Source organism: Terrapene carolina, unplaced genomic scaffold, assembly GCF_002925995.2.
Source record: "Terrapene carolina triunguis isolate 2854851 unplaced genomic scaffold, T_m_triunguis-2.0 Scaffold95, whole genome shotgun sequence".
In the NCBI taxonomy this organism is placed as follows: Eukaryota; Metazoa; Chordata; order Testudines; family Emydidae; genus Terrapene; species Terrapene triunguis.
The window spans coordinates 7,538,881-7,551,417 of record NW_020664446.1 but is presented as its reverse complement, the minus strand read 5'-3'; the positions used below and the strand labels follow the sequence as shown (position 1 = coordinate 7,551,417).

The 12,537-nt window shown below is 45.1% G+C and overlaps 1 protein-coding gene across 1 annotated transcript in view; it reads left to right on the top strand.

Moving 5' to 3' along the window:
• SORCS1 (sortilin related VPS10 domain containing receptor 1) overlaps positions 1–12,537 on the top strand; it is a 410,485-nt gene that overhangs the window by 317,709 nt on the left and 80,239 nt on the right. Inside the window, exons 8-10 of the mRNA XM_026651051.1 lie at positions 950–1,068; positions 3,507–3,596; positions 8,907–9,086. Coding sequence (XP_026506836.1) covers positions 950–1,068; positions 3,507–3,596; positions 8,907–9,086 — 389 coding nt within the window. The remainder of the gene's footprint in view (positions 1–949; positions 1,069–3,506; positions 3,597–8,906; positions 9,087–12,537) is intronic.

Below are 12,537 nucleotides of genomic sequence, written 5' to 3'. Positions count from 1 at the left end.
ATCTTTGACTATTAGCGGTAAATATGCCCAATGGCCTGTGATGGGATGTAGATGAGTTACTACAGAGAATTCTTTCCTGGGTGTCTGGCTGGTGAGTCTTGCCCACATGCTCAGGGTTTAGCTGATCGCCATATTTGGGGTTGGGAAGGAATTTTCCTCCAAGGCAGATTGGCAGAGGCCCTGGGGGGTTTTCGCCTTCCTCTGCAGCGTGGGGCACGGGTCACTTGCTGGAGGATTCTCTGCACCTTGAAGTCTTTAAACCACAAGTTGAGGACTTCAATAGCTCAGACATAGGACAGGGGTTTGTTACAGGAGTGGGTGGGTGAGATTCTGTGGCCTGCGTTGTGCAGGAGGTCAGTCAAGAAGATCATAATGGTCCCTTCTGACCTTAAAGTCTGAGTCTATGAGCAGTGCTAGAAGACTGAAGTAGCACCTTGGGGACTGTGGGCAGCAAGAGGGTAAATGCACAGCTCTAGCATTGGCACAGAGATGTCCCCAGGAGGGTAGTTTGGGGCATGGGGGTTACTTGTAGCCATCTTGATGCGCATACAGCTCAGATGCACTGTGTGCTCCTCATGCACTGCTGAGGATCTGGCCCTGTCTGCTCCTCAGGACTATGTTCGATTCATTAGTTTACATTAGATTTGATTTAATTAGAGTGTAAGCTTTTGGGGGCAGGGCCTTTTTTTGTTCTGCGTTTGTACAGCACCTAGCACTGTGGGGTCCTGGTCCATGATTAGAGCTCCTAGGCGCTACCACATTATACATAAATAATATACAGCACCCAGAGCTCTGCAGGGACATATTTTAAAATAAACCAGCATCGGTAATGAAGGAATGGGCCAGGTGAATGGAGAGGAAAGCAAGAGCCTGCCACTGATACTGCAGCATTGGGAGAGATCTATGCCCTATAACTGAGCATTATTTTGTTTTGTCCTTATGATTTCAGATGCGCAGTACATCACCTGCAGGATGCAGAACTGCACCGAAGCCACCCGGAGCAAACCGTTTCCAGGTTACATTGACCCCGACTCCCTGATTGTGCAGGACGATTATGTGTTTGTTCAGGTGTGGAACATGCATTCTCTGATTGATTCCAAGTAATTCTCCTCCCTGCCCCTCGCTCCTTATATATACATACGCACGCAAACACACACAACCAAGCAACCAGCCCAGAGTGCCTTATAAAGGAGCTTCACAGAGTGCATCAGCCCATCAGAATGCTAATTGGTTCCTTCTGACTCTGTTTCAAGTATCTTATCAACATGAGGTCATGGAGGTGCTGCCTGGAGCATTCAGGATGCGTACTGGAATAATCCTCATTGCCAATCAACCAGCCTCATCATGCATTCCAGGAGTAGACCCTGTACCACTCGGCTTTAAGTTGGTGTGCCAGTCACTTGATATCACAAGTGCAGTAGACCAATCAAGGCTTTTATTGAGTGAGAGAAAGGAATAGAAGAGGGGAGGAGGTGATAGAGGGAAGGACTGGGGAGAGTAATCAGCCATTATTGTCATGCATGGACTACGATTATTGAGACAAGGATGGAGATGAGATGTATTCAGCCAATCTCTGTTCTAGGTGAGAGCCGGAGAATGCATCTGAACAGCCATGGGTTTCATTATCCTGCTGCCGCTGTCTATTTAATAAGAGAGTTGACGAAAAAAAGTGCAGGGACAGTGTACATGAATTGGAAATAATCTGGTTTCAGAATGCCTTCTGAGACCTTCAATAGTTCTGACTTGTTGGAGTGGATACCTGATCCTTTTGGGGTGGGTCTGGACTTGAGTCTGTGCTGCTGTTTTAACTTGAGTTAATTGATTGCTAATTGACTCAAGGTAACTAACACAGCCGTAAATGCTTGTTTAGATGGTCTGGTCCAGAATACAAGCATTTGTGGTTTACATTAGGATTTAACTAACATGGGGAGGTGTCTATACTAGCATTTATGTGTTAGGTAATGCAAATTAAAGCAGGTCCACAAAGTGTAGTGTAGACATAACCTTTGATTGCAAATCAGATACTGGTGCTAGTGGCAGGGACGGCTCAGTCGGTGGGAATCTTTCTTCCGTGTCATAACTGAATCATTGCTCGGGTATCATTGTATTGGTGGTGTGCTGCTGGAGTTGGCCTCTTGCCAATGGTCCAGCCAGATCCCATGGTGCACACGGTGACAATAGGCATGTTAATTCCACTCTGGCTAGTTACATTCTGCCTTCTCAAATCATCCTTCTCTTTAAGTAGGATACAGTGTATTTCAATTTCCTGTTTTCAACAGTTGAGCGGTGTTACTCTGTGCTTTTAATATATGCTGCATTCCACCCTAGAGCTGGCGGCATTTCAATGGTTGTGTGAAGAGACAACCTATAAAAACCCTCAGCAGCCAGGGGTATTATGAAGATTAATTTGTTGCTGTTTGTACTGTGCTGTGAGATCAGTTGGGGGAAAGACAGAAAAGAAGTATATTAAATTTAGGTTTTAAAGGATTTCATTTTAATCAATAAATGGTTGACTTTTCCAGCTGCTTAAAAAACTGAAGAAAAAATTGCCCATCCTTGATAACTTACATTTGCAGAAAGGAAAAAACAAACAAACCAAAAACATGTGCTTGTGGACATTTTTTTGCTGTCAATACTAGCTGTCAATCAATGAATTAGAGATGGATATTATGAAAGATAGTCATAATTTCATTTCTTTTATCTGTGGTGAATCATGACCTCTGTGTTCTTGGATCACTAACAATAATGCCTTTTAAAACACCCCACGATTGCAAAAAGTCTTTGTAAGACCATACTTAACATAAAGTTCTGCTCCGAGGAGCTCGGAACATATTGGTTCTTTGCGCGTATATTAGCACCTTCCGTCCAAGGATTTCAAAGTCTTTTATGACGACTGATTAATCCTCATGACATCCCTGTGAGTCAGGTTAACACGACCAGATTCTTTTTACAGGTGGGGAAAATGGAACACATGCAGTTGAACTCCAGCATTTTCAAAGTTGGGTTGCTAAAGTCAGGCACCTCAGTCCATGCTCAGGACCTATATAAATAGCCTGATTGTCAAAGTCTGACTTTGGGAGCTGTGGGTGCTTTGCTAGTCTGAATGTCAGGCCACTTATTTAGATGCTGAAGTGTGGTGACGTGCAAAGTCATACAGGAAGTCAGTGCCAGAGCTAGAAACGGAACCCACCGGTCCTACCTGGCAACCTGCTGATCTAATCACTTGACCACCTGATACCTCTGCAGGTAGCGAGGACCTGAATGTGCCACAGTAATCTGCAATATGGATATAAAATCAGAGGGTGAAATCATGGCCCCATTGAAATCAATGGAAGTTTTCCCCTGGCCAGATATTTTGTCACCTCCTGCAACAGCTGCTATGTTAAACCGTCGCTATCACGGTTTCATTCACCTTTGCAAACTGCCTAATATTTTCCTCCCGCCTCAAAGAAAAATGAAGGCTGATGATGGTAACCCTGGGTATAAAATTCCCTTTTATATTGCAGTTAACATCGGGAGGACGGCCACACTATTACGTGTCCTATAGGAGAAACACGTTTGCACAGATGAAGCTGCCAAAGTATTCTTTGCCCAAGGTATGTTGTTATTGCTGATATATTCACACTCACACACACAGCTCCCAGTCAATTCAGAGGTGACTGCTGCCAAGCGGTAACTTCAGAATGAGCTTTAATTAACAAAACTTGTTTTTAAAGAATATTTGAAAGCGGAAAAGAGCCTATGGCTGTGTCAGCATTTCAGTCAGTCAAGGACATCAGTATGAAATGTAGATTTGTGCTCAGGTCTGCGTAAATTGCTATTAAATTTTAATCAATTAACACCATTGGGGGCAGTTTGCCTTAACCCTCCCCCCCCCTCCCCCTGTGTGGGTCACTTTTTATGCTTTGCCTCGTTAGCAGATTTTAATGGGAGGCAAGCAAAGAGATGTTTTTTGTGTCTGCTCCGTATCTTACCTAATTAAGAACAATGGCGAATTAGCAATGGAGCCTGAAAGGATATGATTGCCTTATGGAGCTGGGTTTTTGAGAGACCTATCCAAAAAGTGTCAGTCTGGGGGGTGAAAAAAACATTCCATTCAGAAGAGGTCAGTGCTTTGCAGCCGGACTTCAAACTTCTTCTTAAACAAAAGGGAACCTCATTCTTAAGAGTTTTATTTCTTTCTCAGAACAATGTCATCTGCTTCAATTGCGTGGCCTGCTAGGTGGCTATCAATGGGTATGGCCTTCAAAGTTATATCTGGAATCAGAAGTTTAGGGCCAGATGTGGGTTACTGCTACACGGGGCAGTGAAAATCCAAATTCACAAGGTTCCTGGAACTCTTCCATTGTGGTTGGGTGGCGGTTTCGCCTTCTCTCTGGATCCCATCTCCTTAACCTGTAGATTCCCCCTGAGATGTGGGTGGGTCTTTAAAGGGATCTATGAAGGTACAGGGCTGTCTGCTGTGATGACCTCAAGGGCTGCCATACCATGGAATCCTCCTGAACTGCCCCAAAACATGTGTAAGCGGATCGATGTTAGTTACAACTAACCTGGTCAGCATTAATTTACCCACAAAGGACTTGCAGGTTTGGGTGTGTGGGTTGGGGGATGACGTCCCCAGCAATGTCTCTTCCCATCCCACAGCAAGTCCTTTTTCACAATGCAGAACCCAACCCCGTGCTGCACCCAAAATCTCTAGTCGCTTTTGCAAATCTTGGCCCAAGTATTCTTACATAGAATGAAACTCCAGCCATTCTAAAGAACCAGGAGGAATTATCCTATCAAGGCAGAGCAGACGTTGACTACATCATTGGCTGGGATGATTTAGTTGGGGACTGGTCCTGCTTTGAACAGGGGGTTGGACTAGATGACCTCCTGAGGTCCCTTCCAACCCTGATATTTTATGATTCTATGAAATAAGCGCTTATTTGAAACAGATGTTCCAAAAATAATTGGACTCTTTTCAGACAAGTGATTGTGATGCCCATGCAAAATGACCCTTAGAATTCCCACTTGCAGCTAGCTCAGACCATCTGTGATGAGATATTTGGTTTGCGTCGTGTTCCCGCTACATGTTTAGTTCTCCATCTGTCTGTCTTCTCTGAGATCTACGGAAAGCTGGGGAAAGTAAGTTATAATTAATTTTAGCCTATTGTAAATGAAATAGGAATTGGAACAGTAAGTGCTGTTGTTTCATCCAAGTCCGAGTGTGATATTTAAGGAGAAAAAGTGCTTCCTTACAATCTCATAACATCTTCAAAAGATGAAGAGCTACATTTGGTGTGGAAGGAGCTAACGGAAAAAATGCATATATTTGCGATGCTGCTATCAAAGCAGAAGAGCTGCCTTTATTAAAAATGTACAAAGCGCTGTGCTAGCCAAAGGAATGGAAACAAACAGCTCCTTCTATGCCGAGATTCTCTTTAATCTCTCTCAACTAAGAAATCGGGCCCAAACGCAGTAAACAGTGCTGCCAGTGCCAAACTCTCGAATGGCTCGTGGGATTGAGGAATGGAATACAGACTTTTTCACCTCTGCATCTGTCACCTCTTTCGAATTTGGACCTGGGAAGAGAGTTGCCACCTGACGGCTGGTGGCTTTGGTGACATGAATTGATGGGTTGCAGTCCAGCTTCTGTGGGCAGAGTTTATGTCATAAAACCCACAATCACTGCTGCCAGTAATTAACACTTTGGTTACCAGTCTGAGCAAAGGGCTGTGAACTCTTACTTGGTTCTTACCTGATAAGTTTGTCTTACCCTGGGAGATGGTACCTCTGGGACTGGGTTAAGGAACATTAATTGGTACAGTGAGAGGAAACCTTGAGTTGCCCTTCCCATTCTGTACTATGGCATCATGACCTGTAATAGGTGGCTCATGATCTCTCTAACAGAGTTCATCACAGAATAGCACAGGTACACCTAACAACATTTCATTGGTGCAGTCTGCTTAAACTCACCCCATTTCTAGACATACCTAAATCTCCGGCCATCAACTTGTGCTGGATCTGGAGTAGCTTAGTCACCAGCTGTAAACATGAAGGCAGACAAAGCAATGTGATTGTCATACAGTCAAGTCGTGTATATAGTTCCGAGTGTAATAATGATAGAAAGGTTCGGTGCTGTATTGCATTCCTGCTATTAAACTTGCCAAGAGGCAAAGATCCCCGACCAAGCGAGAAAAGGGCAGTCGCGTTGTGTTAACAATTCAGAAAGCTTTGGCCTTTAGACTTTCCTAGACACCCAATCAAATTCTCGGGCATAACATTGCTCTTTCTCTTGTCTGTGGAAAGACAAGAAGGGCAGGCACTAGACCGGCATGTTAATGTCCAATCCACCATGCTGTGCTGCATCTAGGGAAACTCTCTGACTGAGTCCCAAGAAGGGTTTGGACTAACACAGCACACAATTGATACATGTATGTCAGCCCCTGTCCATCATGTGCTTACCCTGTGCAGGCATATATAGGACAACAGACACATGCAGAGGCAAATGTAAGCTGACGTCATGTATACTTCCTTCTGGCCTCTGAAATGTGTATGTTATACCAATTTAGACTCACTTTATTTACACTCCTTTGGACTATTGGAACATCTGGACTGGAATCACAGGGTGTGATGCATCTTTAGCTGAAATACACAAGCTACATTTAATCTACCTTGCTTGGGCACCAGAGTGGTGAAGCTTCGGAGCGGGTTAGCACCACAAGTAACTACCCAGTGTTCTGGGCGGGCTTGGACAGCCCCAACTACAGCATGAGCTGCCACAGCTTGTCTACAGCTAGATTAAACCTAGCTCATGTGTGTCTACTAAAAATGCAATCACACCCTGTGCTTGCAGACTAGACATATCCTTAGATTCCCTTAGCCTTCATTGGATTTTCTCACTTACTGAGACTCACCCCTGTTTAGAAAGAAAAGTTTTCAGTGAATAAGTGACCTGATTAATTTCACCGGCATTCGTGAAATGGCCTTCAGCGTTCCCTAAAACCGGTCAGATATGGGGGGGGGGGGAAATCAGTATTGGGTGAATAAACTATTTGATCAAAAATGGTGCAATTCCTGAAAGAGTATATTTGCCAAATACTGTTTGAGCAGCTCTACTTACAACCTCAGTAATACATTATTTCTGAATTTGGCTGAGTGACTCCTAGTGCGTGTGTCTGTGTGTATACACATAAGGGACTCTTAGTATATGTCTACACTGGGGAAAAACTTGGGTTAGCTACCCCACAATAGTTAACTCAGATTAAAATAGCAGTGAGGACATGGTTTATAACTTTGGTTGAGCAGCTAGAGTTTAACTCCAGGTTCGAAGTTAAAATTTGAGTTGCTAACCTGAGTTAAAAGCTGAGCTGCTGTGTCTTCACTGCTGTTTTAACCCAAGTTAGCTAACCCCAGTTACAAACACACCTTTTTTGCCGTATACATACACCCTAAATCGTTGCAAGCCAGTGTGATTTATCCCATCTTCTACGTCATCTCAGAATGTAACCTTGTCTATTTGCCTGAAATACCAGATTATTTTGAGATGTTCATTACTGCAATGTAATTAAGCAAGTCAAAGTGGATATTCATCCCTCAGATATAAAATCTAGGGTGGAGGAACCAGTTGAGCTGAACTGAGCTTAACCTTTACTTGATATTTACCGTGAATATACTAAAAAATGGTTTTAACTGGAAGTTTTCTCCTCATTGTTTTTCACACTTCCATGTTTCAGCAAGAAGTGTGAAAACCCATCAGGACATTTTATTTGTGTGCTATTAATAGCATTAGCAGAAGCAAGAGGAAATATCATAGCCGAAGAAATCCACCTCTGATAAAATTCCCAGTTTTGCAGTCCAAAACGTTTGGCTGAGTTTCAAATAAGCAACCAACCTTTGGGATGTCGGTCCAGAGCAAGAGGGAACGTCCCCACCTTTTGAGGGTTAGCCAGTGCCAAGAAAACCTAGAATTTTTTTTTCTCCATAGATTTTTAAGGCCAAAAGGGAGCCTTCTGATTATCTATTCCAGCGGTTCTCAAACTGTGGGTCGGGACCCCAAAGTGGGTTACAACACCAGGGCTGGCTTAGACTTGCTGGGGCGTGGGGTGGAAGCCGAAGCCTGAGCCCCACTGCCTAGGGCCAAAGCCAAAGCCCGAAGGCTTCAGCCCTGGACAGCGGGGCTCAGGTTACAGGCCCCCTGCCTGGGGCTGAAGCCCTTGGGTGGCCTCAGGCCGTGGTTCCCTCCTCCTGGGGTTGTGTAGTAATTTTTGTTGTCACAAGGGGGTCGCGGTGCAATGAAGTTTGAGAACCCCTGATCGATTCCATCTGGGGGGCAGAGGTCATCTGTTTGTTATACGTTTGCACAGGGTGTGGCACACTGGGGTCTGATCCGTGACTGGGATTCCTAGGTGCTATGGCAATATAATTAATTAATTAGTAACATCAGAGGCCATAAAGTTTCACCAGCAGTTCTGGCATCTGTACATTTTTGAGAGACACTGAACTCCCACAAAATGCATAAGATGTGGCTGTTTTCTCCTCTTAGCTCAGTGATGTACAGTGATTTCCTTTTCAATCACATTTCACGTTTAAGATGTAGCAAGGGGGAAAAAACCCACCCGATATTATACACCACCCGTCCTCACAAATTGCTACTGTACAATAATGTGCTTAAAAGTGTTGCCCATGTGAATGTTCAATTAACACCTCCGCGCTTAATTACTACTTTGCATACAGGCAGAAGAGAGAACATGCAAAATATGCCGACGAGGGAATATGCTACTTGCAAGAATGTTGTCTACAATTTCTGATTAGATTCTAGAATGAATACAGCCCTTGATCTTCCAGGATTCAACCTGTGTTGACCTTGGAATTGATACAACTGAGTTGTCCTACAATAACATGCCTCTGTGTCCTTTCCCCAGGATATGCACGTTATCAGCACGGATGAGAATCAGGTGTTTGCAGCCGTGCAGGAGTGGAACCAGAACGATACGTACAACCTTTATATATCTGACACCAGAGGGGTCTACTTCACGCTGGCCTTGGAGAATGTCAAGAGTAGCCGCGGGCTGGAGGGTAATGTGATGATCGACCTCTATGAGGTATGTCACGAGTGCTAATGACGCAATCCCATCCTGGGAGTTCGCGCTGTTCCAATAACATTGTTTTTGTGATGAACGCACACAACCTTGTACCACAAGTGTGATTAGTGGAGACATTATGTGGCTGAACACCACCACATAACTTTGGACTGGTGCAATGCCTTTTATCCAAGGACCTCAAAGAACCCAGATTTTGTAGTGTTGTACAAGGTAGGCACAAAGTGAAGGTACAAAGAGGTTCAAGGGTGAAGGAGGTACCTCCATGTAAGATCTGGCCTCAACATTACCATACACTTAGGGGAGCCCATGCCAAACTCAACAGCTCTACAGCACCTTGCAGTTGCTACAACATTCACGACCTGGGAACCCCCTGGAGGAATTTTAGCTGACTCAGCCAGAATTCCTGCTGTGGAAACTGTAAAAGCCATAATCTAGTGATCACATAAAACACACAACACCCTGCCTAGGTGCAGTCCCAGGGCCACAGAGTCCCAAGGATGAGCGGTTTTGTGCTGCTCCTTTAAGAGTCACAGCCCAGAACTCATAGTCAAGAGGCGAGGGGGGAATGACCGCTTTAAGCCACCTGTAGCGCCCTTCTGATCCTGGGTTGCTCTGGGGACTGGAATGGCCCCTGGTGTTACTTAGACTCCCCTGAGCACCTATCTAGGTTATAACTACCTCCCTGAGCGGCCCAGAATCTCAGCAGAGTTGTGTGCTGAAGCCCCCCTAGCAGTTCCCTGTGCCAGACCTTGCAAAGGTGTCCTTAGAAGGCAGACTAGTAGCTGTCTTCTGCAGTGCCTAAAGGGTAGGAATCCTCCTCTGGATGGAACCTGGGCTTTTAGGGCCCCTTATGGAACTCTGGCTCATTTGCATGACACAAAGAGGCTGGAGTAGGGCGAGGTTCTCACCCTAGGTGTCCTACAGGTGGTTTCCCACCCTGCAGGATGAAATCTATTGAATAATATTGAGTCCTTGTAAAAGGGAAGGCACTTTTACCTGAATATTAACTCCATGAGCTGGACTGACTTTGAATATTGTGATGGGGCAAGGCCAGATGACTACAGTAAAGTAGTGAGGAACAGTTATGTTAGCCCCAGGCTAAACAAATCCCTGGTGCCACGGTAACCAAATGGCAGTTGCTCCAGGTTAATCAAGACACCTGGGGCCAATTAAGATCCTTCTAGAAGGTAGTGGAGATAGCTAGGTTGATTGGGACACCTGAAGCCAATCAAGGACTGGCTGGAGCTAGTTAAAAGCCTCCCAGTTAGTCAGTGCAAGTGTGGGTGTCAGGAGCTATAGGAGGGAAGCTGTGCTGTTGGAGGAATGAAGTAGTATGAATCCATATCAGGTGCAAGGAAGGAGGCCCTGAGGTAATTGTGAAGAAGATAGGGGGGGGGGGAGAGGGTTCTGTGGGGAAGTAGCCCAGGGAATTGTATATGTCCTATTTCCAAAAAGTCAGCTTCCGTAGCTGCTAATTTTAGAGTCCCTGGGCTGGAGCCCGGAGTAGAGGGTGGGCCCGGGCTCCCCCCTGCCCTCCCTGATTAATCACTGATACTGGGAGACAACAGAGACTGTGCGAGGGAGGGTTGTTTCTCCTCACCTCCCTTGCTGGCTTATGATGAAAATGGCTCAGTAGACTGTGACCCTTGCCTCTAGAGAGAGAAGGGCTATGTGGAGGGTCACAGTGAACCTCTGAGGCTAGCAAAATCCATCAGGAAACGCAGGACCCACGGAGTCAAGGACAGAACTTCGTCACAATATCCTTTAACTGGAAACCACCTTGAGATGTCCATGTAGAAAGCCCGAACGGGTGCTGTATAAATGCAGGCGAATTGCAGGAGAATGGGCATGCCATTTCCTCATCCTTGTGAGGTCTTCACTATTAATCTATCTGCAACTTTGGCAGCCCGTGGAAAGGCTGTTGCCTCTTATTACCGTCAGTTCAAGGAGTGGTTTCACTGCATTACATAAAGGTGTCCTACATCCCAGGGGGAAAGAAAAGTCTTTGTTTTATTAGGCTGACAGATGATAGGAACTGGGATTGAAATTAATGTGATCAGACTGGTAGCGTCGGATCTGCTGATTATCTAAATAGAAAGAATATTGGCTGACACTGAGCCTGGCACAAACCTCCCTTGAAATCTGATGTTCTGGCTGGAGGACAGCTGGAAGCCATCCAGCGTGAATCTCCCAGTAGGACTGCTGCAAACGATAAGTGTTTGGGGGTAAATAGAGATGAAGAATAGAAAGAAAGAAACTCCAAAGGCAAATTAAAAAGAAGTAGAAATCCTATAAACTCTGTGCTGGTGTGAGGACCTCTAGAAAAGAGTGGATGTGGTGTGTTTGCAGCAGTGTACTGGTGCTGGGATGGGGTCAAGTTGGTGTGTGTGGGGTGGGGGTGTTTGTCACGTGTAAACTTGTCTGGCTTCAGTGGAGTGTGTGAGGGTGGCAGTGTGTATAGAATAATTAGGCGAGATCCTCCACCTGGGTACGTCTGCTTTGCATCACTCAAAGGGGATTGGACTGAGCCCGATGAGTACTACTATTGTAGAGATGACGGAAAATGTTCAAATTTCAAAATTTCCCAACAAAAGAGAACCAATTTTTTCCACACAGTTTTGGGACTTTTTTTTTTGACCTGCTCTTAGTGAAACAGTAAGTTTGTTTTGCTCATTCCCTTAAATGCCCAAGGATCCATATCGTCCAGGCTAGCTCACTAGTATATAGAGCCATGCGGAAAACATGATGTCATTTTCACTGAAAATTTCATCTCTTTGGTTTTTTGGTCAAAATTTAAAATGTTGACAAAAGAGTTAATCAAAATCATGCAGCTAGGATATGTTTGGTCAGTTCCACCAGTATATATTCATATTGTCAAAGGAATTGCTTTTCAGAGCTCTCTTAATACAGCATAGATTTGCAGAGTCTGAGGCCAGAAGGGACAATTAGATCATCTGGTCTGGTCTCCTGCCTAACATGAGCCCTTACATTTCACCCAGCTACCCCTCTATTGGACTTGACTAGAATCATAGAATATCAGGGTTGTAAGGAGGTCATCTAATCTAACCCTCTGCTCAAAGTAGGACCAAACCCCAGACAGATTTTTGCCCCAGATTCCTAAATGGCCCTCTTGAGGATTGAACTCACAACCCTGGGTTTAGCAGGCTAATGCTCAAACCACTGAGCTATCCCCCCTTTCTAGAGAAATGTAAGGAAGTTGCAAAAAAGTACATCTCAGTTATTTTTTTTTATTTCCTAATGGTCTAGACAGGGCCAGCTCCGGGCACCAGCTTAACAAGCAGGTGCTTGGGGCGGCCAAGGGAGAGGGGCGGCACCTACGGCAATTCGGGGGCGGCAGGTCCCTCACTCCCTCTAGGAGCGAAGGACCTGCCGCCGAACTGCCGCCACCGATCGCGGCTTTTTTTTTTTCCAATTGTCGCCGCTGATGGCG